Source organism: Microcaecilia unicolor, chromosome 1, assembly GCF_901765095.1.
Source record: "Microcaecilia unicolor chromosome 1, aMicUni1.1, whole genome shotgun sequence".
NCBI classification, from domain to species: domain Eukaryota; kingdom Metazoa; phylum Chordata; class Amphibia; order Gymnophiona; family Siphonopidae; genus Microcaecilia; species Microcaecilia unicolor.
In genome coordinates, this window is record NC_044031.1 from 764,764,390 (window position 1) to 764,789,893 (window position 25,504).

At 45.7% G+C, this 25,504-nt stretch overlaps 1 protein-coding gene across 2 annotated transcripts in view; it reads right to left on the minus strand.

The window, feature by feature from the left end:
* The window catches only part of MEGF11 (multiple EGF like domains 11), a 610,695-nt gene that overhangs the window by 564,029 nt on the left and 21,162 nt on the right, over positions 1 to 25,504 (minus strand). For both annotated transcript variants that reach the window (XM_030189787.1, XM_030189786.1), the window contains exons 2-3: positions 21,523 to 21,647; positions 1,099 to 1,200 (exon numbers count right to left, since the gene is read on the minus strand). In XM_030189787.1, the coding sequence (XP_030045647.1) occupies positions 1,099 to 1,200; positions 21,523 to 21,638 (218 nt within the window). In that variant the 5' untranslated portion in view covers positions 21,639 to 21,647. The remainder of the gene's footprint in view (positions 1 to 1,098; positions 1,201 to 21,522; positions 21,648 to 25,504) is intronic.

The following is a 25,504-nucleotide window of genomic DNA, read 5'->3' on the forward strand; positions in this document are numbered from 1 at the left end:
AGACACAGTGTATATAGATTTCAGCAGTCTTTAACAAGGTTTTGCATAGGCAGGTGCAGAGAAGGGCCACGAAAATGATAAAGGGGGTGGGACGACTTCCCTATGAGGAAAGGCTAAAACGACTAGGGCTCTTCAGCTTGGAGAAAAGGCGGCTGAGGGGAGATATGATAGAGGTCTATAAAATAATGAGTGGAGTTGAATGGGTAGATGTCAAGCGTCTGTTCACGCTTTCCCGAAATACTAGGACTAGGGGGCATGCGATGAAGTTACAATGTAGTAAATTTAAAACGAGTCGGAGAAAATTTTTCTTCACTCAACTTGTAATTAAACTCTGGAATTCTTTGATAGAGAATGCGGTAAAGGCGGTTAGCTTAGCGGAGTTTTAAAAAGGTGTGGACGGTTTCCTAAAGGAAAAGTCCATAGACCGTTATTAAATGGACTTGGGGAAAATCCACTATTTCTGGGATAAGCAGTATAAAATGTTTTGTATTTTTTTGGGATCTTGCCAGGTATTTGTGAGCTGGATTGGCCACTGTTGGAAACAGGATGCTGGGCTCGATGGACCTTTGGTCTTTCCCAGTATGGCAATACTTATGTACTTATGTAAATAAACTCAGTGCCCTCAGTAAGAGTGTTAGACTAACTGGGTTGGAAACTGGTTGTGTGGAAAGCAGCAAAGAGTGGTGGTAAATATGGTTCACTCTGAGGGAAAGGGTTTTACCAGCGGATCAGTTCTTGGTCCGGTTCTTTTTAACACTTTTGTATGCGATATTGTGAAGGGCTGTCTGGTAAGTTTTGCCTCTATGCAATGGTACCAAAATATGCAGTAGGGTGGACACTCCAAATGGTGGAGGGATCGAGCAAAGCTTGAAGAGTGGTTTAGAATTTTCTCTAAACTGAAGAGCCCATCCCCTTTATCATTTTCGTCGCCCTTCTCTGCACCTTTTCTAATTCCACTATATCTTTTTTGAGTTGCGGCGACCCGAATTGAACACAATATTCGAGGTGCCGACACAGAACATTTATCACTTAAATTAAGGAAAATGTTGAAAAACATCTTATTTTTAAATTATAAATTATCCTGAAATGTGCTCCTACCTGTGTCTGGTGCACTTGAACCAGTTCAAAATGTCAGTACATCGTGTATAGTAAATCTGATCAAAAGGATGTGCATATGATTCTTGTATGGTGACAGCGTAGCTGAAAAGAGAAATAAAAACCATGTAAGAGACAGCAGTATATCATTCAGACCCCCCTTACCCCTCAAACTCCTCCCTGCAAAGTACTTGGGCCAAAATTCAGAAGAACATAAGAGCTGCCATCAAGCCCAGTACCTTGTTTCCAACAGTGGCCAGTCCAGGTCACATGTACCTGGCAAGATGCCCAAAATAGCAAGATTCCATGCTACTTAACCCCCACGGATAAGCAATGGCTTTCCCTCAAGTCTGTCTTTTCCAGATACTGCACCTGTCTTCCTCTTTCTGCAATCTCTTATCATTTATGAAGGCTAATCTTTTCTATTACCTTTTCAGTTACTATTTTTGAGAAAGGTTATCAATAGAAATCAAACAAAATAAAACATGGAAAAGAAAATAAGATTTTTTTTTGTTACATTTGTACCCCGTGCTTTCCCACTCATGGCAGGCTCAATGCAGCTTAGGTACTTATTTGTACCTGGGGCAAATGGAGGGTTAAGTGACTTGCCCAGAGTCACAAGGAGCTGCCTGTGCCTGAAGTGGGAATCGAACTCAGTTCTTCAGTTCCACAGGACCAAAGTCCACCACCTTAACCACTAGGCCACTCCTCCACTGTTGCTACTATTTAAGATTCTACATGGAATGTTGCTATTCCACTAGCAAAATTCCATGTAGAAGTCGGCCCTTGTAGGTCACCAATGTGGCCGCGCAGGCTTCTGCTTCTGTGAGTCTGACGTCCTGCATGTATGTGCAGGACGTCAGACTCACAGAAACAGAAGCCTGTGCAGCCTTCTACATGGAATGTTGCTAGTGGAATAGCAACATTCCATGTAGAATCTCCAATAGTAGCAACATTCCATGTAGAATCTCCAATAGTAGCAACATTCCATGTGGAATCTCCAATGGTATCTATTTTACTGTCATAGTAATGCTTGAATGTTTTCACTTATATACACTGTCAGCTAGCACATTTACTTATTTCCGATCTGAGGAAGAAGGGCGACCTTCGAAAGCTAATCAAGAAATGTATTAAGTTATGTCCAATAAAAAGGGTATCATCTTATTTCTTTTCCATGTTTTATTTTGTTTGATTTCTATAGATTCTACATGGAATGTTGCTATTCCACTAGCAACATTCCATGTAGAAGTCGGCCCTTGTAGATCACCAATGTGGCCGCGCAGGCTTCTGCTTCTGTGAGTCTGACGTCCTGCACGTACATGCAGGACGTCAGACTCACAGAAACAGAAGCCTGCGCAGCCTTCTACATGGAATGTTGCTAGTGGAATAGCAACATTCCATGTAGAATCTCCAATAGTAGCAACATTCCATGTAGAAGTCGGCCCTTGCAGATCACCAATGTGGCCGCGCAGGCTTCTACATGGAATGTTGCTAGTGGAATAGCAACATTCCATGTAGAATCTCCAATAGTAGCAACATTCCATGTAGAATCTCCAATAGCAGCAACATTCCATGTAGAATCTCCAATAGTAGCAACATTCCATGTAGAATCTCCAATAGGAGCAACATTCCATGTAGAATCTCCAATAGCAGCAACATTCCATGTAGAATCTCCAATAGTAGCAACATTCCATGTAGAATCTCCAATAGCAGCAACATTCCATGTAGAATCTCCAATAGTAGCAACATTCCATGTAGAATCTCCAAAAGTAGCAACATTCCATGTAGAATCTCCAATAGTAGCAACATTCCATGTAGAATCTCCAAAAGTAGCAACATTCCATGCAGAATCTCCAATAGCAGCAACATTCCATGTAGAATCTCCAATAGTAGCAACATTCCATGTAGAATCTCCAAAAGTAGCAACATTCCATGTAGAATCTCCAATAGTAGCAACATTCCATGTAGAATCTCCAATAGTAGCAACATTCCATGTAGAATCTCCAATGGTATCTATTTTACTGTCATAGTAATGCTTGAATGTTTTCACTTATATACACTGTCAGCTAGCACATTTGCTTATTTCCGATCTGAGGAAGAAGGGCAACCTTCGAAAGCTAATCAAGAAATGTATTAAGTTATGTCCAATAAAAAAGGTATCATCTTATTTTCTTTTCCATGTTTTATTTTGTTTGATTTCTATTGATATTGATAATCCACTTTTACTATCACCCGCCCAAATCACTTCCTCTTTCTTCCCTACTTAATCTCTACACATTACTAACTGTATCTGATATTCTGGAATGACAATGTCATAACAAAACTATGTAAGCCACATTGAGCCTACAAATGGGTGGGATAATGTGGGATACAAATGCAATAAATAATAATAACCTTTAAGAGTGGACTAACACGGCTACCACACCTCTCTATTTTTGAGAAAGAAAGCAGCCTTCTTTTCTTCTTACTTGTATTTACTCTGCTTACAAAAAGGTTTGTCACCCTTAAAATAGCTCAGTTTTGCCCACTGCTTTCCTACATCTTCCAGATGTTCCCTTCCAGCTAACAACTCCCCGAGGTAATCCGCCATCTGAACGAAGTTAGTTGTTTTGAGTCTAGAATCTTCACTTTTGAATGAACCCTCTCCACAACTGTCTTTAAGTTCACAACTTTATTATTTATCAAATACAATACAATTGCAACACGGTCAGGAACAATGCCAGACAGTTCACCCCTCTCATAAGAAATGAAATGATCAAATACAACAGTAGGTTATTCCACTAAACCCAAAATAACACTGCACAGGTGCTCAGCTACTATTGCTTCAAACTTATACAATTGACAAACAGAACTCCAGCAAAATACAACATTCCATTCCCTCAAAATTTCCTGGAAAGCAACTGCAGCCATCGGATGGTACAGCCTGCCAGCTCGTGCAACACCACCCCCCCCCCCAGGGGCTCAATGATCAGGCCTCCGAATGTCAAGGGAAAGTCAAGCTGGAAGACTGCACACATCCTGCGTCACTCCTGTTGTCAAAAAGACGTAACCTCCAGACATGAAAAAAGCATATGGCCCAACATTCCAAAAGAAAACGCACAGGACCAGCACAGATTAGACACTTGCAGACCCATACGGTGCAGATGGACCGGCGTCCACAAGACTCTATTGCTAGGAAAAACATGGATCGTGTTAGTGAGGTAGAGGCTGTACAACAAATGCTGTGAGACCAAAATCTCCGCCACTCAACAGGCAAAATTCGCTCTCCCAGATCTGGAGCAAGGAGGAAGATCTAGCTGACTGCACTGTAGGACACACCAGCTGGTACAATGAAGACACCATTAGCTGATCAGAGATCTCATGTAAAGTCTGTAGCCCTGAAACAAAAGGCAGAAACGCCAAGTTCCCCTTCCAGGTCTTCAAAGCATGAACAAGCTGAACCCACTTACAGAACTGGGAAAAGGGCAGCCCGTAAGCAAGTCGAAACACTGGAAAGGAACACAGTCCTTACCCATGCATTAGATGGTTTATCGTCCAAATATTGTTCTGGGCCAACAAGGACCAATACAGGTGCTTCCCCTCCACCCTAAGATGAGAACTCCCCCACAGAGGGGCAGACCTGGTATCCACCATGCTAGGGAGCAACACCGCATCCGATGCTTGCAAAGCCGTCATTGTAGGTCTGAGAATCAAATTATCCCTCAATCGTGGTGGTAGCCCCGTTCCAAAAAAAATACATCAGTTGGTAAGGAGCGACTAGTGCCTCCTCCACTTTATACCACGAAGGCAAGTTCCGCTCTGCAGTACCATACACATTTGAAGGCATCAACTCAGATGTTGTCCAATTCACCTTATGGGGTTTATGGGAATCCCCCAAAAGCCCCAATCAAAGATAACACCTGTCTTAATATTAAACCACAGCATCCGGGGATCACTGGATGCCAGATGATCACCCACTAAAACATTAGAAATACTCTCCCCACTCGAAAGCACTATGTCCAGTATGGCCCCATCCCACGAGCAGAGAATCCAGGATCTCCTTACTTCTAGAACACCCTGCAGAAGGGATACTCCAATCAACCGGCATATTAAAATTATCTATTAGTAGGTAATCCCTTTCACAGCTATATTTTGAATGTCTTCAATTAAATCTCTATCTACTTCTGTCTGAGAAGGAGGCCCTGTATATCACACCATTTGCCATTTCATCTTTCTAGAGTGACTCAAAACGCCTCTTCCTTATCTCAAACATGAAATTGCTGATCTGCTGTTAGTAATCTGTAACCTGTCATTAAAACTGTTCATAGTACCTGAAGACTGGAAGGTGGCTAATGTGGTGCCAATTTTTACAAAAGGTTCCAGAGGTGATCCAAGAAGTTACAGACCGGTAAGCCAGATGTCAATGCCAGGTAAAATAGTGGAAACTATTATAAAGAATTATGGACCACATAGATAAATATGGTTTAATGGGACAGAATCAGCATGGGTACAGCCAAGGGAAATCTTGCCTCACCCATTCGCTTCATTTCTTTGAAGGAGTGAATAAACAAGTCAATAAAGGTGAGCTGGTTGATGTAGTGTATCTAGATTTTCAGAAAGCGTTTGACAAAGTTTCACATGACAGACTCCTAAGAAAATTAAAAAGAGTCATGTGATAGAAGGCAATGTTCTGTTGTGGATTAGAAATTGGTTATTAGACAGAAAACAGAGAGTAGGGTTACAGAGAGGGGCATAATCGAACGGGGGCGGCCATCTCTAAGGCCGACCCCATAAAGCGGCATACCCGAGCGTATTATCGACATCTTTCGTTTCGATAATACGGTCGAGGACAGCCAAATCTCAACATTGCCGGCGTTAAAGATGGCCGGCATTGATTTTCGCCGATAATGGAAACTAATGTCGGCCATCTCAAACCCGGCCAAATCCAAGGCATTTGGTTGTGGGAGGAACCAGCATTTGTAGTGCACTGGTCCCCCTCACATGCCAGGACACCAACCGGGCACCCTAGGGGGCACTGCAGTGGACTTCATTAATTGCTCCCAGGTACATAGCTCCCTTTTCTTGGGTGCTGAGCCCCCCAAATTCCCCCCAAAACCCACTACCCACAACTGTACACCACTATCATAGCCCTTATGGGTGAAGGGGGCACCTAGATGTGGGTACAGTGGGTTTCGGGTGGGTTTTGGTGGGGTTCCCATTTACCACCACAAGTGTAACAGGTAGGGGGCACGGGCCTGGGTCTGCCTGCCTGAAGTGCACTGCATCCATTAAAAACTGCTCCACAGACCTGCATACTGCTGTCATGGAGCTGGGTATGACATTTGAGGCTGGCATAGAGGCTGGCAAAAAATGTTTATTAAGTTTTTTTTTTGGTGGGAGGGGGTTGGTGACCACTGGGGGAGTAAGGGGAGATGATCTCCGATTCCCTCCGGTGGTCATCTGGTCAGTTGGGGCACTTTTTTGAGGCTTGGTCCTAAAAATAAATGGACCAAGTAAACCCGGCCAAGTGCTCGTCAGAGCCGGCCTTCTTTTTTCCATTATCGGCCAAAGCCGGCCATCTCTTAACCACGCCCCATCCCACCTTCAGTACCCTGCCGATACACCCCCTTGAACTTTGGCTGGCCCTGCGACGGAAAGCAGTTGAAGTCGGCCAAAATCGGCTTTCGATTATACCGCTTTGGCCGGGTTTAGGAGATGGCCGGCCATCTCCCGATTTGTCGGAAGATGGCCGGCCTTTTCCTTCGAAAATAAGCAGGATAGTGATTTTTAGCTCTTGCTAAAGTCTCCAATGACCAGTTCCTGGCCAGATCCAAAGGTATCTATTCTATCTTTATCCTTCTCAATCTAGCTGCTGCTTTTGACACTGTTGATCACCACCTACTCCTTTGATATGCTTACATAAGTACATAATTATTGCAATGCTGGGGACAAACCAAGGGTCCTTCAAGCCCAGCATCCTGTTTCCAACAGTGGCCAATCCAGGTCACTAATACCTGTAAGATCCCATGCAAGCATCCCAGTGGTATGTGGGAGAGGAAACCATAACCCTAACCAACCAAAGAGAAGGCAAAAATGCAAGAGGTCAAACACCTACATAACAGTACTTAAAAGATCACCTCATTGTCACACCAAAGCTACCCACAGCACCCCCAGACCACCCTTTGGAACTATAGGACTGGTGAATGCCAGATCAGCTGCAAAGAAATCCTCAGTGATCCATGATGCCATAAATGAACAACATCTTGACATCCTAGGAATAAGTGAAACCTGGCTAGATGAAAGTGGGGGTTTACCACTGGCTGAACTTTGCCCAACAGGTTTCAACTTCCAACATCAACCAAGACCTGGAAGATGGGGTGGAGGGGTAGCAGTCTTGATTCAGGACACAATCAAACTGCGCAGAATACCAATCCCCCAGCTGCATGGACCAGAATCTCTTTCAATCCAGCTTGAAGAGGAGAACCCAATCTGGCGGCTCATGATTTACAGAGCACCTCGTAACAACACATTATCTGTGCAAGAACTCTTAGACCTGATTACTCAAGTGACCCTGAATTACCCTAGGCTGGTGATCATGGGAGATTTCAATCTATACATCAAAACCCCAGATACCACCACAGCTGCCTTTCTGGACACGATGACAGCACTAGGATTTACACAGGTGATCAATTCTCCAACCCATGAAAAGGGTCACATACTAGACCTGGTATTCTACAAAGGGATGGATATCCCAGAATTCAGGGATAACAGTATTGAAATAACACCCGCTATCATGGTCAGACCATTTTCTAATTGAATTCTCCCTAAGTGACCACCTGAAACAAATGGCACCTCCCAGAGTTTGGAAGGAGATCAGAGACAAAAAAAAAAGCTGACTGCTAAGAATTTCCTAGAGGCCTTGGACTTCAGAACTTAGTAGAAGAACGGTACTGGGCAGACTTGTGATCACACAACCTTGGAATTACAGACTTGGGACTTCTTATCACACAGGAATGCAAAGGTCTGAGTTAGGGTCCACTCCTCTTCCCCAGAACTCTCCTCACGTACTGCAGCCAAGCCAGAACTCCTCGAGTGGATCCTTGCTCTGGGCTCCTTCTGGAGACCTGTTCCCCTGTGTAATCTTGATCCACTCTGCATTTAATTACCTCCCTACCTGAGCCTTGGGGTCATCTTTGACTCTTCTCTCTCCTTCTCTGCTCATATCCAGCAGATTGCCAAGACCTGTCGTTTCTTTCTTTACAACATCCGTAAAATCCGCCCCTTTCTTTCCGAGCACTCTACCAAAACCCTCATCCACACCCTTGTCACCTCTCATTTAGACTATTGCAATCTGCTTCTTGCTGGCCTCCCACTTAGTCACCTCTCCCCTCTCCAGTCGGTTCAAAACTCTGCTGCCCGTCTCGTCTTCCGCCAGGGTCGCTTTACTCATACTACCCCTCTCCTCAAGACCCTTCACTGGCTCCCTATCCATTTTCGCATCCTGTTCAAACTTCTTCTACTAACCTATAAATGTACTCACTCTGCTGCTCCCCAGTATCTCTCCACACTATTCCTTCCCTACACCCCTTCCCGTGCACTCCGCTCCATGGATAAATCCTTCTTATCTGTTCCCTTCTCCACTACTGCCAACTCCAGACTTCGCGCCTTCTGTCTCGCTGCACCCTACGCCTGGAATAAACTTCCTGAGCCTCTACGTCTTGCCCCATTATTGACCACCTTTAAATCTAGACTGAAAGCCCACCTCTTTAACATTGCTTTTGACTCGTAACCACTCACCTCCACCTACCCTCCTCTCCTCTTTCCTGTACACATTAATTGATTTGATTTGCTTACTTTATTTATTTATTGTCTATTAGATTGTAAGCTCTTTGAGCAGGGACTGTCTTTCTTCTATGTTTGTGCAGCGCTGCGTACGCCTTGTAGCGCTATAGAAATGCTAAATAGTAGTTGTAGTAGTAGTAGTAGCCTGCTTTCTCCTACTGCGTCTTGATAACAAGTTTGTCTTCCACCAGGTGCAAAAGGGTTCATAAATCACTGCTCTAAGCCATGCATGATTGTGGTGAAAGATAATGGGACACATGACAGAGAGCTGAGACTGGGACAGTTGTGGCTTCTGTGGAAATGCCTGTAATGGCTCCTTCACCTTTGGATTTTGGAGAAATCAGAAGCCTAATGCTATTTTGGGCATGGTGCCCAGTTGTAAATTCTCCTAGAACCTCGAGGAATATTTTATTTTATTTTTTTATTTAATTGCATTTGTATCCCACATTTTCCCACCTATTTGCGGGCTCAGTGTGGCTTACAATACATTGTAAATGATGGAAATACAGTTTGTAACATTACAATTGTGGGTTACATTGTGAATAGTTAAGGAAGACAGAGTCAGATCAATCACCTTTGGGGCGTAGAAACTAAAGGATATGACGTTGGGGAATTACTACGCTGATCAAATAATAGCAAGAGAGCGATGGGGTAGACAGTTTTTATCTGTGGGTAGATTGTTGAATGGGAGAGAGTACGGGGAAGTGGAGTACATGGGGTAATATCTTGAGGCGTTGTTATGGTGTATACGCTGATCTACTAATAGCAAGAGAGTGATGGGGTAGACATTTTGTTATCTGTGGGTAGATTGTTGAATGGGAGAGAGTACGGGGAAGTGGAGTACATGGGGTAATATCTTGAGGCGTTGTTATGGTGTATACGCTGATCTACTAATAGCAAGAGAGCGATGGGGTAGACATTTTGTTATCTGTGGGTAGATTGTTGAATGGGAGAGAGTACGGGGAAGTGGAGTACATGGGGTAATATCTTGAGGCGTTGTTATGGTGTATACGCTGATCTACTAATAGCAAGAGAGCGATGGGGTAGACATTTTGTTATCTGTGGGTAGATTGTTGAATGGGAGAGAGTACGGGGAAGTGGAGTACATGGGGTAATATCTTGAGGCGTTGTTATGGTGTATACGCTGATCTACTAATAGCAAGAGAGCGATGGGGTAGACATTTTGTTATCTGTGGGTAGATTGTTGAATGGGAGAGAGTACGGGGAAGTGGAGTACATGGGGTAATATCTTGAGGCGTTGTTATGGTGTATACGCTGATCTACTAATAGCAAGAGAGCGATGGGGTAGACATTTTGTTATCTGTGGGTAGATTGTTGAATGGGAGAGAGTACGGGGAAGTGGAGTACATGGGGTAATATCTTGAGGCGTTGTTATGGTGTATACGCTGATCTACTAATAGCAAGAGAGCGATGGGGTAGACATTTTGTTATCTGTGGGTAGATTGTTGAATGGGAGAGAGTACGGGGAAGTGGAGTACATGGGGTAATATCTTGAGGCGTTGTTATGGTGTATACGCTGATCTACTAATAGCAAGAGAGCGATGGGGTAGACATTTTGTTATCTGTGGGTAGATTGTTGAATGGGAGAGAGTACGGGGAAGTGGAGTACATGGGGTAATATCTTGAGGCGTTGTTATGGTGTATATGGGATTTATATGTTTTGATCCTTGCGGTATGTTTTGTCAAAGAGATAGGTCTTCAATCGTTTGCGGAAGTCTGTCAACTCATAGACCGCTCTCAGGCCGCGTGGCAGTGCGTTCCAGAGTTGCGTGCTCTTGTAGGAGAAGGTTGATGCATGTAGTACTTTATACTTTATGCCTTTGCACCTCACCGGAGGACATATAGCAGATGTCACTTGCCCCAAAAGCAGTCTGTCTAAATGTACAGTTCAGTAATATGACTCTACTAAGAAAACAGTCCAGAACTGAAAACCAGGAAGCAGGACTTGGTGGTCATAACTCAAAGACATATTCTATGGGTGTACAGCTTTCCATTTTACAACTGTACAATGTGACAGTCATTGAGGATAATTTATTTTACATGGTAAGGTTGAGCGTTTCAAAACCCCATAAGGAATGAGAACTTATGCTTTGCAAATTTTCTAAAATAAAGATTCATTATGCCGCCAGAAATGTTCAAAAGATATATGGTGGGTATTTCCAAGGTTCCCCCTGAGTCCATATCCCCCACAGCTAGGATATGTTTATTATCTGCCTAGTTTTAAGAGTGATGCGAGTCTAAATGAAGGTAACCTTTAGATTATTACGACGACGGTGTAGTTAAAAAAAAATCCCTGGAATAATGGAATGTTAAGAATGAAATGTCTACACTTGCCACCTTGAAGGTCACCTTTGCCTCAGATCCAGACAGAGAAGGCAGGCTTCACAAGGAAACCGGTTTTCTGGTTTCTCACTTGGTTCATTTAGAAAATTTCCCACAGGACAAACCTGACAGCAATGAGTGACTTTGCCAACAGAAGACACTCTACTTTAGCTATGGAGGTTACTAGAGGGTATTTGGATCGTTGCCTGAATAATGAATGAAATCTGATGAATCCGAAAGGACTTCCATTCTTCCTTTCTTTTGCTATGCTTCCTCCTACTTCCTGGACTGAATTGCTGCTTTTATTTTTCTATTTGATGTTTTTCTCAATTGTTCTAATATTTCTGAAATGTGACACTCCTACTTCAATTATTTCCATGCCTGTACTTGAACTGAATTCTTAAATAAACCCCTACTAATCAATCTGCAGAGGGTTGCATTTTTTTTAATGCTTCTTATACATGGATATTCAGCACCGGTATCTAGACAGTAACTGGCACTGGATATCCGGGTATAGGTTGGCCGACGCTGCTTACCTGTGATATTCAGACCGGCGCCAAGATAGGTAAACTGATTAAGTCAGGATAGCCCTTCTTTCTGTCCTAACTTTCCCTAGGTCCGTACTGAATATCACCAATAACTCCCCTCTCTGCCCAAGCTCTGCCCCCGGATAACACCGAGGCAGTCTAACCAGAGATCCAGCCAAGGGTGTAGCCAGACACCCAACTTTGGGTGGGCCTGGGCCCAAGATGGGTGGGCAGAACTCCGTTCTGTCCCACAAGTGATTTGGTCTTTCTCTCTCTCTCTCCTGTATGCCATATGATCTCTCAAACATCCCCCCTCCCCCGCATACCTTTTAAATAGCAGATTTTCACTGTCAGCGAGCAGCAACTAATACACACTGCTCATGTTGGCCCCACATTCTTCCCTCTGATGCAACTTCCTGTTTCCGCATAGGCGGAAGTACATCAGAGGGAAGGCTGTGGGGCCGGTGCGAGCAATATGTATCAGTCGCTGCAGGCGAAGATCTGCTATTTACAAGGTATGCAGGAGGGACAGTTGTTGGGAGTTTTCGGCTGGTGGAGCTTGGGGATCCTTGCCAGCCACATAGATATGTTGTTATTGGGTGGGCCTGGGCCCACTCGGGCCCACCCTTGGCTACGCCACTGGATCCAGTGGCATTATCCAGATAATACTGCTAAAATCCAGGTATGGACCTGGTCCACTGATTCAGGTAGAAACCGTTCCTATCCTGAAATGTTCTGCTGAGTATCAACCCCAAAGAGCGTATTAAATAGCAAATTGAGAATACTTGCTGGGGTTAAATGAACAATTCTTGTTCTATTTAAACTTCCCCCACCCAGGACTATTCCGAGTGATTTTTGTCCCCTTCGAAGCACAGGACTACAAGGGGTGCCTCCTCTGATATCATAAGCCAACAGGGACTGTTCCCTTCCAGTCAGTGTGTCATAAAAAGGTAACATATCCCATACTTGCTCAGGCCAAAGGTCTATCAAGTCCAGCCTCCAGTAGCCAGAGAGGATCACTAAGGAGTACCCGGCAGATCCCAAAGAATAGATCCATTCCTCACAGCTCCTTCCTAGCTGTGAGCTGTAGCATTCCCAGATTTGTTTATAGTTCTCTTCCCTATGATTCCGGCCAAATCCTGTTTAAACTCAGCTACATTACATCCATTGGCAACACAATTCAACTTGATTGTTCATTGAGTTAAAAAAAAAATTATTTTAGTTTTATGGCGTATCCCCTACTCCTGGTGCAGTTTGAAAGCATAAATAAGCATTCCTAGTTCATCTTTTCCATGCCACTGATCATTCTATAAACCTCTGTCACATTCCATCTCTCCTCGAAACTGACAAGCCCTTATCTGTTCAGCTTTTCTTCCTAGCAGTTAGTTCAGCGGACTCTGATTCTGGGGAACTGGGTTTGATTCCCACTTCAGGCACAGGCAGCTCCTTGTGACTCTGGACAAGTCACTTAACCCTCCATTGCCCCATGTAAGCCGCATTGAGCCTGCCATGAGTGGGAAAGCGCAGGGTACAAATGTAACAAAAATAAAATAGATACTATTGGAGATTCTACATGGAATGTTGCTACTCTTTGAGATTCTACATGGAATGTTGCTACTATTGGAGATTCTATATGGAATGTTGCTATTCCACTAGCAACATTCCATGTAGAAGACTCCGCAGGCTTCTGTTTCTGTGAGTCTGACAATCAGAAGCCTGCGCGGCCACATTGGTGATCTGCAAGGGCCGACTTCTACATGGAATGTTGCTAGTGGAATAGCAACATTCCATGTAGAATCTCAAATAGTAGCAACAGTGGAGGAGTGGCCTAGTGGAGGAGTGGCCTAGTGGTTAGTGCAGCAGACTTTGATTCTGGGGAACTGGGTTCAATTCCCACTGCAGCTCCTTGTGACTCTGGGCAAGTCACTTAACCCTTCATTGCCCCAGGTACAAATACGTACCTGAATACACGTAAACCACGTTGAACGTAGGTTGCAAAAACCACAGAAAGGCAGCATGTCAAATCCCAGTTCCCTTTCCCCATTTGAGATTCTACAGGGAATGTTGCTAGTGGAGGAGTTGCCTAGTGGTTAGTGCAGTGGACTTTGATCCTGGGGAACTGGGTTCAATTCCCACTGCAGCTCCTTGTGACTCTAGGTAAGTCACTTAACCCTCCATTGCCCCAGGTACAAAATAAGTACCTGAATATATGTAAACCGCTTTGAACGTAGTTGCAAAAAACCTCAGAAAGGCGGTATATCAAGTCCCATTTCCCTTTCCCTTATGACATCACAATATCAGAAGTGAGCCAAGTATCAGACAATCAAGCCATTGTGACATCACTGATGAGGTTGGCTCTTATTGGTGGAATGAGTGGAGGAGTAGCCTAGTGGTTAGTGCAGCAGACATTGGTCCTGAGGAACTGGGTTCAATTCCCATTGCAGCTCCTTGTGACTCTAGGCAAGTCACTTAACCCTCCATTGCCCCAGGTACCAATAAGTACCTGTATATACTATGTAAACTGCTTTGAATGTAGTTGCAAAAAAACACAGAACGGCGGTATATCAAATCCCTTTTCTAGTTCTGCTACAACGTTTTGGAGATGGAGTGACTGGAACTGCATGCAATACTCAAGATGAAGCTGCTACACTGATCAATACAAAGACACTCTTACACTCTTGGTTTTATTATCCAGGTCTTTCTGGGCAATTCTAAACATTCAATTTGCTTTTTTGGCTGTGGCAGATACAAATCAAGGTCAGGTATAAAGTAGCACATATGAGTTTTTCTTGTTGGACAGACTGGATGGACCATGCAGGTCTTTTTCTGCCGTCACTTACTATGTTACTATGCTCTGGAGGAGTGGCCTAGTGGTTAGGGTGGTGGACTTTGGTCCTGGGGAACTGAGGAACTGAGTTTGATTCCCACTTCAGGCACAGGCAGCTCCTTGTGACTCTGGGCAAGTCACTTAACCCTCCATTGCCCCATGTAAGCCGCATTGAGCCTACCATGAGTGGGAAAGCGCAGGGTACAAATGTAACAAAAATAAAATAGATACTATTGGAGATTCTACATGGAATGTTGCTACTATTGGAGATTCTACATGGAATGTTGCTATTCCACTAGCAACATTCCATGTAGAAGCCTGCGCGGCCACATTGGTGATCTGCAAGGGCCGACTTCTACATGGAATGTTGCTACTATTGGAGATTCTACATGGAATGTTGCTATTCCACTAGCAACATTCCATGTAGAAGCCTGCGCGGCCACATTGGTGATCTGCAAGGGCCGACTTTAACTTCTATATGGAATGTTGCTAGTGGAATAGCAACATTCCATGTAGAATCTCAAATAGTAGCAACAGTGGAGGAGTGGCCTAGTGGTTAGGGTGGTGGACTTTGGTCGTGGGGAACTGAGGAACTGAGTTCGATTCCCACTTCAGGCACAGGCAGCTCCTTGTGACTCTGGGCAAGTCACTTAACCCTCCATTGCCCCATGTAAGCCGCATTGAGCCTACCATGAGTGGGAAAGCGCAGGGTACAAATGTAACAAAAATAAAATAGATACTATTGGAGATTCTACATGGAATGTTGCTACTATTGGAGATTCTACATGGAATGTTGCTATTCCACTAGCAACATTCCATGTAGAAGCCTGCGCGGCCACATTGGTGATCTGCAAGGGCCGACTTCTACATGGAATGTTGCTACTATTGGAGATTCTACATGGAATGTTGCTATTCCACTAGCAACATTCCATGTAGAAGCCTGCGCGGCCACATTGGTGATCTGCAAGGGCCGACTTTAACTTCTATATGGAATGTTGCTAGTGGAATAGCAACATTCCATGTAGAATCTCAAATAGTAGCAACAGTGGAGGAGTGGCCTAGTGGTTAGGGTGGTGGACTTTGGTCGTGGGGAACTGAGGAACTGAGTTCGATTCCCACTTCAGGCACAGGCAGCTCCTTGTGACTCTGGGCAAGTCACTTAACCCTCCATTGCCCCATGTAAGCCACATTGAGCCTGCCATGAGTGGGAAAGTGCAGGGTACAAATGTAACAAAAAAAAATAAATAACTTTCCCACCTGGATGGACTATTATAAAATCACTCTCTATAAGTAACTGCACTTTCCTTTCCTCCTGAGGATCTTTCCAATATAGTTATACCCACCATCCCTGTATATTACGCAGAACAGCAGAGAGCAAATGACAGCATTACAAAAAGAAGCCATAAGGGATTGTCAGAAGTGGGGAGTTGCTTTTTTCAAAGTGCTTTGGTTACTGGAACAGAACCAGAGAACCCCTTCGAGAAATAAGGTCCTATTCTTCTATCCAGAAAAGCAAACATTATTTATCACATACTACAGAGGAAGACAAGCAGAAAAGCCTTGATTATTTTTGGTGCCAACCTAAACTCAGCTCTCGTTACGTGATTTATTAACACCTAAGTAACAAAGTCATGTTGGTCAGCACAACCAATCAATTCTGGTATTTAATTTTTGTTTCTCCTTGATTGGGTCTGTGTGTTACTGAGTTTCCTTCCACAAAATCAATAGTTGCAGCTTGTGATTGGAATGAATTTAGGCCAGCCATTCAAAAGCAACAAAGAAGGCAATTCTGACAAGAACAGACGGCCATATTCGTGACGCCCAGACTCTTTAGTAAGAGTGTCCTGAGGAAGGGGGATACTGAAAGCAATGAGCCGTGACTCAGGAAATACAGTTCATATCCTGTTCTACCAACAGACTCCCGGTCTGGCCTCGGGAAGGTTCTTTAACTACTGTATCTCCATTTACCTAATCTATACGGAGGTGAATTTTCAGCTGCAGGGAAAATGAATCATTTGAAACATCTAGCCTAGGTGGTTTCAATCTCAGAGGTGATATACTCGCTGCATTTTCTTCCTTTGGAATCTATCATACAAAATTCCTTTGGTTTTATAGTTTACAGCGTAACCAGTGTGAAATATGTTTGTCAATGTTTTTAATTAAGGTCGTGTGCTGTATTGTTATCCACCTGGAACAGGGGTTCCAACCCAGGCTCGGGACACAAAAAGCCAGTTTGGTTTTCAAGATATCTATAATGAATATGCATGAGGTAAATCTGTATGCAGACAGTGCCAAATCTATCTCATTCACATTCCAGGGGCGTAGCCAGACCTTTCATTTTGGGTGGGCCCAGACTTTGGATGGGTGGGCCTTCCAAAATCCCCCCTTCATTGTCCTGCATCTTTCTCCCTCTCCTCCACTCCCAGATCCTGCATTCCCCCCTCCCCGAGGCCCAGCATCTCCCCCCCTCTCTGAACCTACTACTACTTAACATTTCTAGAGCGCTCCTAGGGTTACGCAGCGCTGTACAAATTAACAAAGCAGGACGGTCCCTGCTCAAAGGAGCTTACAATCTAAATGATGAAATGTCAAGTTGGGGCAGTCTAGATTTCTTGAGTAGAGGTGTAGTGGATCCTGCATTCCCCCCTCCCCGAACCTACCTCTCATACCTCAGTACTTTCGACAACAGCAATGTACATCCACTGCCTGGCCAGCCCTGCAGGCTTCCCTCTGCCGCGTCCTGCCAGGTAGGAAGTGAGAGCAGGGCAAAAGAAAGCATCTAAATGTGACAGAGACATACATCGCGGCTGCTGCTGAGGAAGGTGCTGAGGTAGAACAGAGAAGGCAGATGCTGTGGAGTTGCAAGCGGGAAGCAAATGCCAGATCCGTGGGGGTGGAGGAGAGGGAGAGAGGGGAGTGAGGCAGCCACTGCTGAACTATTTTGGAGGCCAGACAAGGTGGGCCTGAGCAAAGAGTGGGTGGGCATGTGCCCACCCAGGCCCACCCGTAGTTATGCCACGGGCACATTCATAGTGGTATCCTGAAACCTGACTGGCTGGGTGTACCTTAGGAATGTTAGATAAGTGGAAATCAAATTTAGTATATATTAGGGGAGGGCACTATCCCAGCGGGCAGGAACCCAGGCAGAAGACTCCCCCCCCCCGCAGCTTAGAGGAAATACTGCCACTGAGGCACAGAACATGGACCGATTCCTTCTTTTATGGGCAAGGCCACGATGACTCCTATTGCTCTGGGCCAGCGGTGTATCGAGAGCGGGGTGGTGGGGGGCACGCTGCAGGAGGGGTGAAGGGAGCAGCCGCTGGTTACTTCCTGTTCCAGGGCAGAGGGAACCGGCAGAGCCGACAGCCGCTCCCTTCACCCCAGCAGGTAAGAAGAATGCACCCAGGGAGAAGGGGGCTTGGAGGTGATGCGCTGGGGGACGACGACGGTGCACCTGGGGGGGCTGCAAGGTGGCGATCCGCCCAGCTGACCAAGGAACACCACTGCTCTGGGCTACACTGTGGAGGGGCACAGACACATTTCTTTATTCTTGGTAAGTATTGTCTGGCTGTTAGGATTCTCGAGGGTCGATATTTAAAATGATTTAACTGGCTGGTTAAATCGCTTGTTCAGACCTCTCCACTGATATTCATAGCGCTAAATTGAAAGCCGGCTACTTTGTGGGTGATCTGGGGGCGGAAACGTTTATGTTTATTCAACTGTTTGATACACCGCTTGTCAGAAGCTGATCAAAGCAGTTTACAATTACTTTAAAAGGTCAAACAGATTGGAAAAGGAAGATAACACAATCACTCAAAGGCCAAATGAAAGATTCAGGACAAGATAAAAGGCATAAGGAACTGACAAGCGGAGTGCATTCTAGACTTCCAAACTTACCAGATTCAACTGACCCATTGGCCAATTCATAAAAGTGTGTTTTTTTTAAAATGGACTTAAAGTTCATAAAAGAAGGTTCTGATCTCATGTATTTTGGTAATTCATTCCACACCCTTGTGCTAAGTAGCAGAAAGATGAAGTCTGCATGCTTTTATAATGGGCTTTTCTTAGCAATCAATGAATGTAGAGACCGTGTTGGAGTGTATGGAATGACTGTTTTTGCTAAATAGGAAGGGATACTTAAGTGATAGACCCTACAAGCCAAACAGAGAATCTTAAATTGTACATGAAATCTGATAGGCAGCCAGTGTAATATCTACCGCGTGAACCGATACTCTCATATCACCCCTCTCCTCAAGTCGCTTCACTGGCTCCCGATTCACTACCGTATTCAGTTCAAGCTTCTCCTAATGACCTTCAAATGCACTCAATCTGCAGCCCCCCATTACCTCTCTACCCTCCTCTCCCCTTATGTCCCCACCCGTAACCTCCGCTCTCAGGACAAATCACTCCTATCTGTACCCTTCTCCACCACCGCTAACTCCAGACTCCGTCCCTTCTGCCTCGCATCACCTTATGCCTGGAACAGACTCCCCGAGCCCATACGCCATGCGCCCTCCCTGCCCATCTTTAAGTCCTTACTCAAAACCCATCTCTTCTCCCTTGCTTTTGGCGCCTAACCACCTTCCCACTGACTACATAGTTTGTTACCTTTAGATTGTAAGCTCTCTTGAGCAGAGACTGTCCTTCCCCATGTTTTAACTTGTACAGCGCTGCGTAACCCTAGTAGCGCTATAGAAATGCTAAGTAGTAGTAGTAACGTAACAAAGGAGTGACATAGTCGTGTCTCTTGCAACAATTTAAAAAGCGGGCAGCTGTATTTTGTAAGGATTGTAGAGGCTTCAATTGATGTTGAGTGATACCTGCATAGACTGAATTACAGTAGTCTACATAAGAAACTAGAAAAGCTTGAATAAGGGCACGCATTGCAAAAAAAACATGGAAGACCCCTGATAAGTGTCGATATTCAGCACTTAACTGCCTAAGTTTAGAGGTTAAAATGGACTACATCAAAGCCAGTCCTATCTTTATGCAGTCTCACTTAGGCGCTTAAGTGCCGAGTATCACACATGGAGGGGCATAATCGAATGGCGTCAGCCATCTATATGGCCAGCGCTGCAAACAGCGGTCCCGAACCGTATTATCGAAAAAGATGGCCGGCCATCTTTCATTTCGATAATACTGTTGGGGCTAGCCAAATGTCAGAGATGGCCGGGTTTGAGATGGCCACCATCGGTTTTCGCCGCCGATAATGGAAACCAATGCCAGCTATCTCAAACCCGGCCAAATCCAAGGCATTTGGTCGTGGGAGGAGCCAGCATTTGTAGTGCACTGGTCCCCCTCGCATGCCAGGACACCAACTGGGCACCCTAGGGGGAACTGCAGTGGACTTCACAAATTGATCCCAGGTACATACCTCCCTTACCTTGTGTGCTGAGCCCCCCAAATCCCCCCCCAAAACCCACTACCCACAACTGTACAACACTACCATAGCCCTAAGGGGTGAAGGGGGGCACCTACATGTGGGTACAGTGGGGTTTTTTGGGGGGGAGGGGATGGGCCTGGGTCCACCTGCCTGAAGTGCACTGCACCCACTAAAAACTGCTCCAGGGACCTGCATACTGCTGTCATGGAGCTGGGTATGACATTTCAGGCTGGCATAGAGGCTGGCAAAAAAAATGAATTTTTTTTTTGGGGTGGGAGGGGGTTGGTGACCACTGGGGGAGTAAGGGGAGGTCATCTGGTCAATTCGGGCACCTTTTCGAGGCTTGGTCATGAAAATAAATGGAACAAGTGAAGCCGGCGAAGTGCTCGTCAGAGCCGGCCTTCTTTTTTCCATTATCGGTGCGAAGTCGGCCATCTCGTAACCACGCCCTCGTCCCACCTTCCATACCCTGCCGAAACACCCCCTTGAAGTTTGGCCGGCCCTGCGACGGAAAGCAGTTGAAGCCGGCGAAAATCGGCTTTCGATTATACCGCTTTCGCCGGCTTCAGGAGATGGCTGGCCATCTCCCGATTTGTGTCGGAAGATGGCCGGTCTTCTCGTTCGAAAATAAGCTGGTTAGCCACATAAGAGAAAGCCAGTCGCAAAAACTTAGATATTACATGCTGGTGCCTGGACATGGCCCAGAATTAGTACCGGGGAACAACGCCAAGAGCTGCTAAAAAAAAATGCTCACAACCACCAGCTAAACATTTCCCCTACGGTTAACTGAACACAATAATTATGCTTAGCAAATGTATGGTATGGATGGAAAACAAAAATGAGGATATTATAATGCCACTGAATCGGTCCATGGTGCGACCGCACCTAGGGTATTGTGTTCAATTCTGGTTGCCGCACCTCAAAAAAGATATAGTGGAATTGGAAAAGGTGCAGAGAAGGGTGACAAAGATGATTAAGGGGATGGGACGACTTTCCTATCAGGAAAGGCTAAAGCGGCTGGGGCTCTTCAGCTTGGAGAAAAGGCGGCTAAAGGGTGATATGATAGAGGTATATAAAATAATGAGTGGAGTGGAAAAGATAGATATGGAGCGTCTGTTTACGCTTTCCAAAAATGCTAGGACAAGAGGGCATGCGATGAAGCTGGAGTGCAGTAAGTTTAAAACAAATAAGAGAAAATTTTTCTTTACTCATCGCGTAATTCGATTCTGGAATTCGTTGCCGGAGAATGTGGTTAAGGCGGTTAGCTTAGCAGAGTTTAAGAAAGGTTTGGACGGCTTCCTGAAGGAAAAGGCCATGGAATGTTATTAAATGGACGTAGGGAAAAATCCGCTATTCCAGGGACAAGCAGTACAAAATGCTTTGCTCCGTGGATCTCGTCGGGTGATTGTGACCTGGATTGGCCACTGTCGGAGACAGGGTGCTGGGCTAGAAGGACCTTTGGTCTGTCCCAGTGTGGCGATGTTTATGTCTTATGTCTTAAGCCTGCAAAAGAAGCCTCCCGTTACCTTTCCCAGTGACTGCAAACGTTGGGATCGTCTGGATTTAAAGAGAGGGTTGTTTCCAGTAGCAGAGGGAGAGTGACTGCATTTAGAACCCACCGTGTTACCAGGCAGGACATCATCGTTGGACCCTAGAGGAAAAAAAAAAAAAAAGACGTGTTCGTTACAATGTTTTAAGAATCTCTGCGCATGATATCGAACGTTGCTGTATAAATCAGGAAATAAGTTTAGAAAATATTCAACACAACAGCTGCAAAAGTCTCTTCAAAAATACTGAAAGGCAGAAAGGAAGTGGCAGCCAATGTTATTTGTACTGGACCAATCAAACATTTTTCCACTATAAGTGCCCCCCCCCCCCCAGGAAGCACGGAGCTTAAAATTTACATTTCATAATATTATTAAAGCTTTATGCAACCCTCTTGCTGACACTCGGGATTCATGCTTCCAAGAGAACTCTAACGCAAAGTCTAATCTGTCCATGGCATAAGAGGACGTCTTCCCAATGAGAAATCATTCCATGATGCCAGAAGAAGACTGTCTGTCATTCAAAGCTCTTCCTGCAATTTGTAGCCAAAATACCAGCATCGGAACTGAGCAAGCTCAAGGTTCAAAAACGTAAAAATAAGTTTAGACTGTATAATGCTGCCATGCACACTGGGCCTCACATAAGTACATAAGTGTTGCCAGACCGAAGGTCCCTCAAGTCCAGCATCCTGTTTCCAATAGAGGCCAATCCAGGTCACAAGTACCTGGCAAGATCCCAAAACAGTACATTTTATGCTGCTTATCCCAGAAATAAGCAGTGGATTTTCCCGTCCATTTTAAATAATGGCTTATGGACTTTTTCTTTTAGGAAGCCATCCAAACCTTTTTTTAAACCCCGCTAAGCTAACTGTTTTTACTACATCCTCTGGCAATGAATTCCAGTTTAATTACAAGTTAAGAGAAGAAATATTTTCTCCGATTCGTTTTAAATTTACTACTTTGCAGCTTCATTGCGTGCCCCCTAGTCCTAGTATTTTTGGAAAAAGTAAACAAGTGATTCACGTCTACCCGTTCCACTCCGTGTAGTGCAGTGGCATAGCTATAATGGGGCCACAGGGGCCTGGGCCCCCCAGATTCGGCCCAGCCCCCCCCACCTCCTTCCCAATGCTGCCAACCCTCCCCCGTCGCCACCGTGGGTACCTGTGCTGGCAGGGGTCCCCAACCCCCGCCAGCCGGTCTCTGGGCCGGCGCATCGCTGCAGCCTGTAGCTGAAGTGGAAGCCAATTCTGCGAGTCAGTCGTCCTGACGTCCTGCACGTTCAGCACGTAGGAACGTGCAGGACGACTGACTCGCAGAATCGGCTTCCACATCAGCTACAAGCTGCAGTGATGCACCGGCCCAGAGACCGGCTGAAGAGAGGACTTCGGCTGGCAAGGGTTGGGGGCCCCAGCACAGGTACCCATGGTGGCGGTGGGGGAGGGTTGACAGTGTCAGGGAGGGGTGCCGGGGAGGGTAAAAAGCAGCGGTGCCAAGGGGGAAGGTTAAAAGTGATGGTGGGGCTCAGCGGGGGTGGGGGGGTCAGCGCGGAGGGGGGCTAAAATGTGCCCCCTCGCCTCAGACTCTGGCCCCCCCTCCCGCTGAAGTCTGGCTACGCCTCTGGTGTAGTGTAGTAAATTTAAAACAAATCGGAGAAAAGTTTTCTTCACCCAACGCGTAATTAAACTCTGGAATTCGTTTCCGGAGAACGTGGTGAAGGCGGTTAGCTTAGCAGAGTTTAAAAAGGGGTTAGACGGTTTCCTAAAGGAGAAGTCCATAAACCACTACTAAATGGACTTGGGAAAAATCCACAATTCCAGGAATAACATGTATAGAATGTTTGTACATTTGGGAAGCTCGCCAGGTGCCCTTGGCCTGGATTGGCCGCTGTCGTGGACAGGATGTTGGGCTCGATGGACCCTTGGTCTTTTCCCAGTGTGGCATTACCTATGTACAGGAGGACCTTGCGGGCGAGACTGAGGTTTTTGCAACTACATTCAAAGCGGTTTACATATATTCAGGTACTTATTTTGTACCAGGGGCAATGGAGGGTTAAGTGATTTGCCCAGAGTCACAAGGAGCTGCAGTGGGAATCGAACTCAATTCCCCCGGATCAAAGTCCACTGCACTAACCACTAGGCTACTCCTCCACACCTTTTACTAAGGTGCTATAAATGGCCTGCGGTAGTATAGATGCATGTTTTGGGCGCACGCAGAATCATTTTTCAGCGAACCTGTAAAAAAAATACCTTTTTTAAAATTTTTGACGAAAATGGACGTGCGGCAAAATGAAAATTGCCATGCATCCATTTTGGGTCTGAGACCTTACCGCCAGCCATTGACCTAGCAATAAGACCTCACGTGGTAACCGTCTACGCGTTTAAAATAACGATTACTGCCCGATGACCGCTCACGTGCCAGAAAATAAATATTATTTTCCGGCGCACGTATCGGATGCGCGTCAAAAATGAAATTACCTCAAAGGCCACGTGGTAGCTGAGCGGTAACTCAAAATTGACGCATGTTGGGCGTGCGTAGGCGCCTTTGAGGTGCATAATCGAACGGCACCGGCAAAATCGCTGGCCAGCCGTCTTCGGGGCCGGCTCCGTGAGGGGGCGGAGCCAAGTGTATTTTCGAAACATGCTTGGCGCCGGCCAAATCGCTCGCCGGGTTTAGAGCAGGAACGCCGGCGGATCGCCGGGTTTACATGAGATGGCCAGCTCCGTTTTCCAGCCATAATGGAAACCGGGCCCGGCCATCTCAAACCCGGCGAAATGCAAGGCATTTGGTCGTGGGAGGAGCCAGCATTTGTAGTGCACTGGCCCCCCTCACATGCCAGGACACCAACCGGGCACCCTAGGGGGCACTTTAAAAAATTTAGAAAAAAAACAAAAATAGCTTCCAGGTGCATAGCACCCTTACCTTGTGTGCTGAGCCCCTCAAATTGCCCCCCAAAACCCACTCCCCACAACTCTACACCATTACCATAGCCCTAAGGGGTGAAGGGGGCACCTTCATGTGGGTACAGTGGGTTTTGGGGGTTTTGGAGGGCTCAACATTAACCACCACAAGTGTAACAGGTAGGGGGGGATGGGCCTGGGTCCATCTGGCTGAAGTGCACTGCACCCACTAAATACTGCTCCAGGGACCTGCATACTGCTGTCAAGGAGCTGGGTATGACATTTCAGGCTGGCATACAGGCTGGCAAAAAAAGTTTTAGTTTTTCTTTTTTTGGGTGGGAGGGGGTTGGTGACCACAGGGGGAGTTAGGGGAGTCATCCAGTGGTCATCTGGTCAGTTGGGGCACTTTTTTCAGACTTGGTCCTAAAAAGAAATGGACCAAGTCCGCCCGGCGAAATGCTCATTCGAGCCGGCCATTTTCCTTTTTCATTATAAGGTGAAGCCGGCCATCCCGTAACCACGCCCCCCCCCCCCGCCCCGTCCCGCCTTCGCTAACCTACCAGCACGCCCCCTTGAAGGTTGGCCGGCACCGCGACGAAAAAGCAGTTGGGGCCAGCCAAAATCAGCTTCCGATAATACCTATTTGGCCGGGATCAGGAGATTGCCGGCGATCTCCCGATTTGTGTCGGAAGATAGCCGGCGATCCCTTTCGAAAATGAGCTGGTATGTGGCTTAGGAAAAGGGCCCCTAAATGATTCTAGCACACACACAAAATATGTTTGACGCATGCTAAAATGACAGAAACAAAAAGGGGGGAAAAATAGAAAGATTTTCCATGTGTACTCCTAAGTAAATGAAACCAGTTCCTCTGCGGCCAGTTTAAAGGCATCCTCACTTATTTTTTGCTGACAGTCCATCTTATCTCCTCCGTGGCTGCAATATAACATAGTAAATGATGGCAGATAAAGTCCTGTACAGTCCATCCAGTCAGGTCTTTATCTACCATCATTTACTATGTTATATTGCAGCCACAGAGGCGATAAGACCGACTGTCAGTAGATACCAGC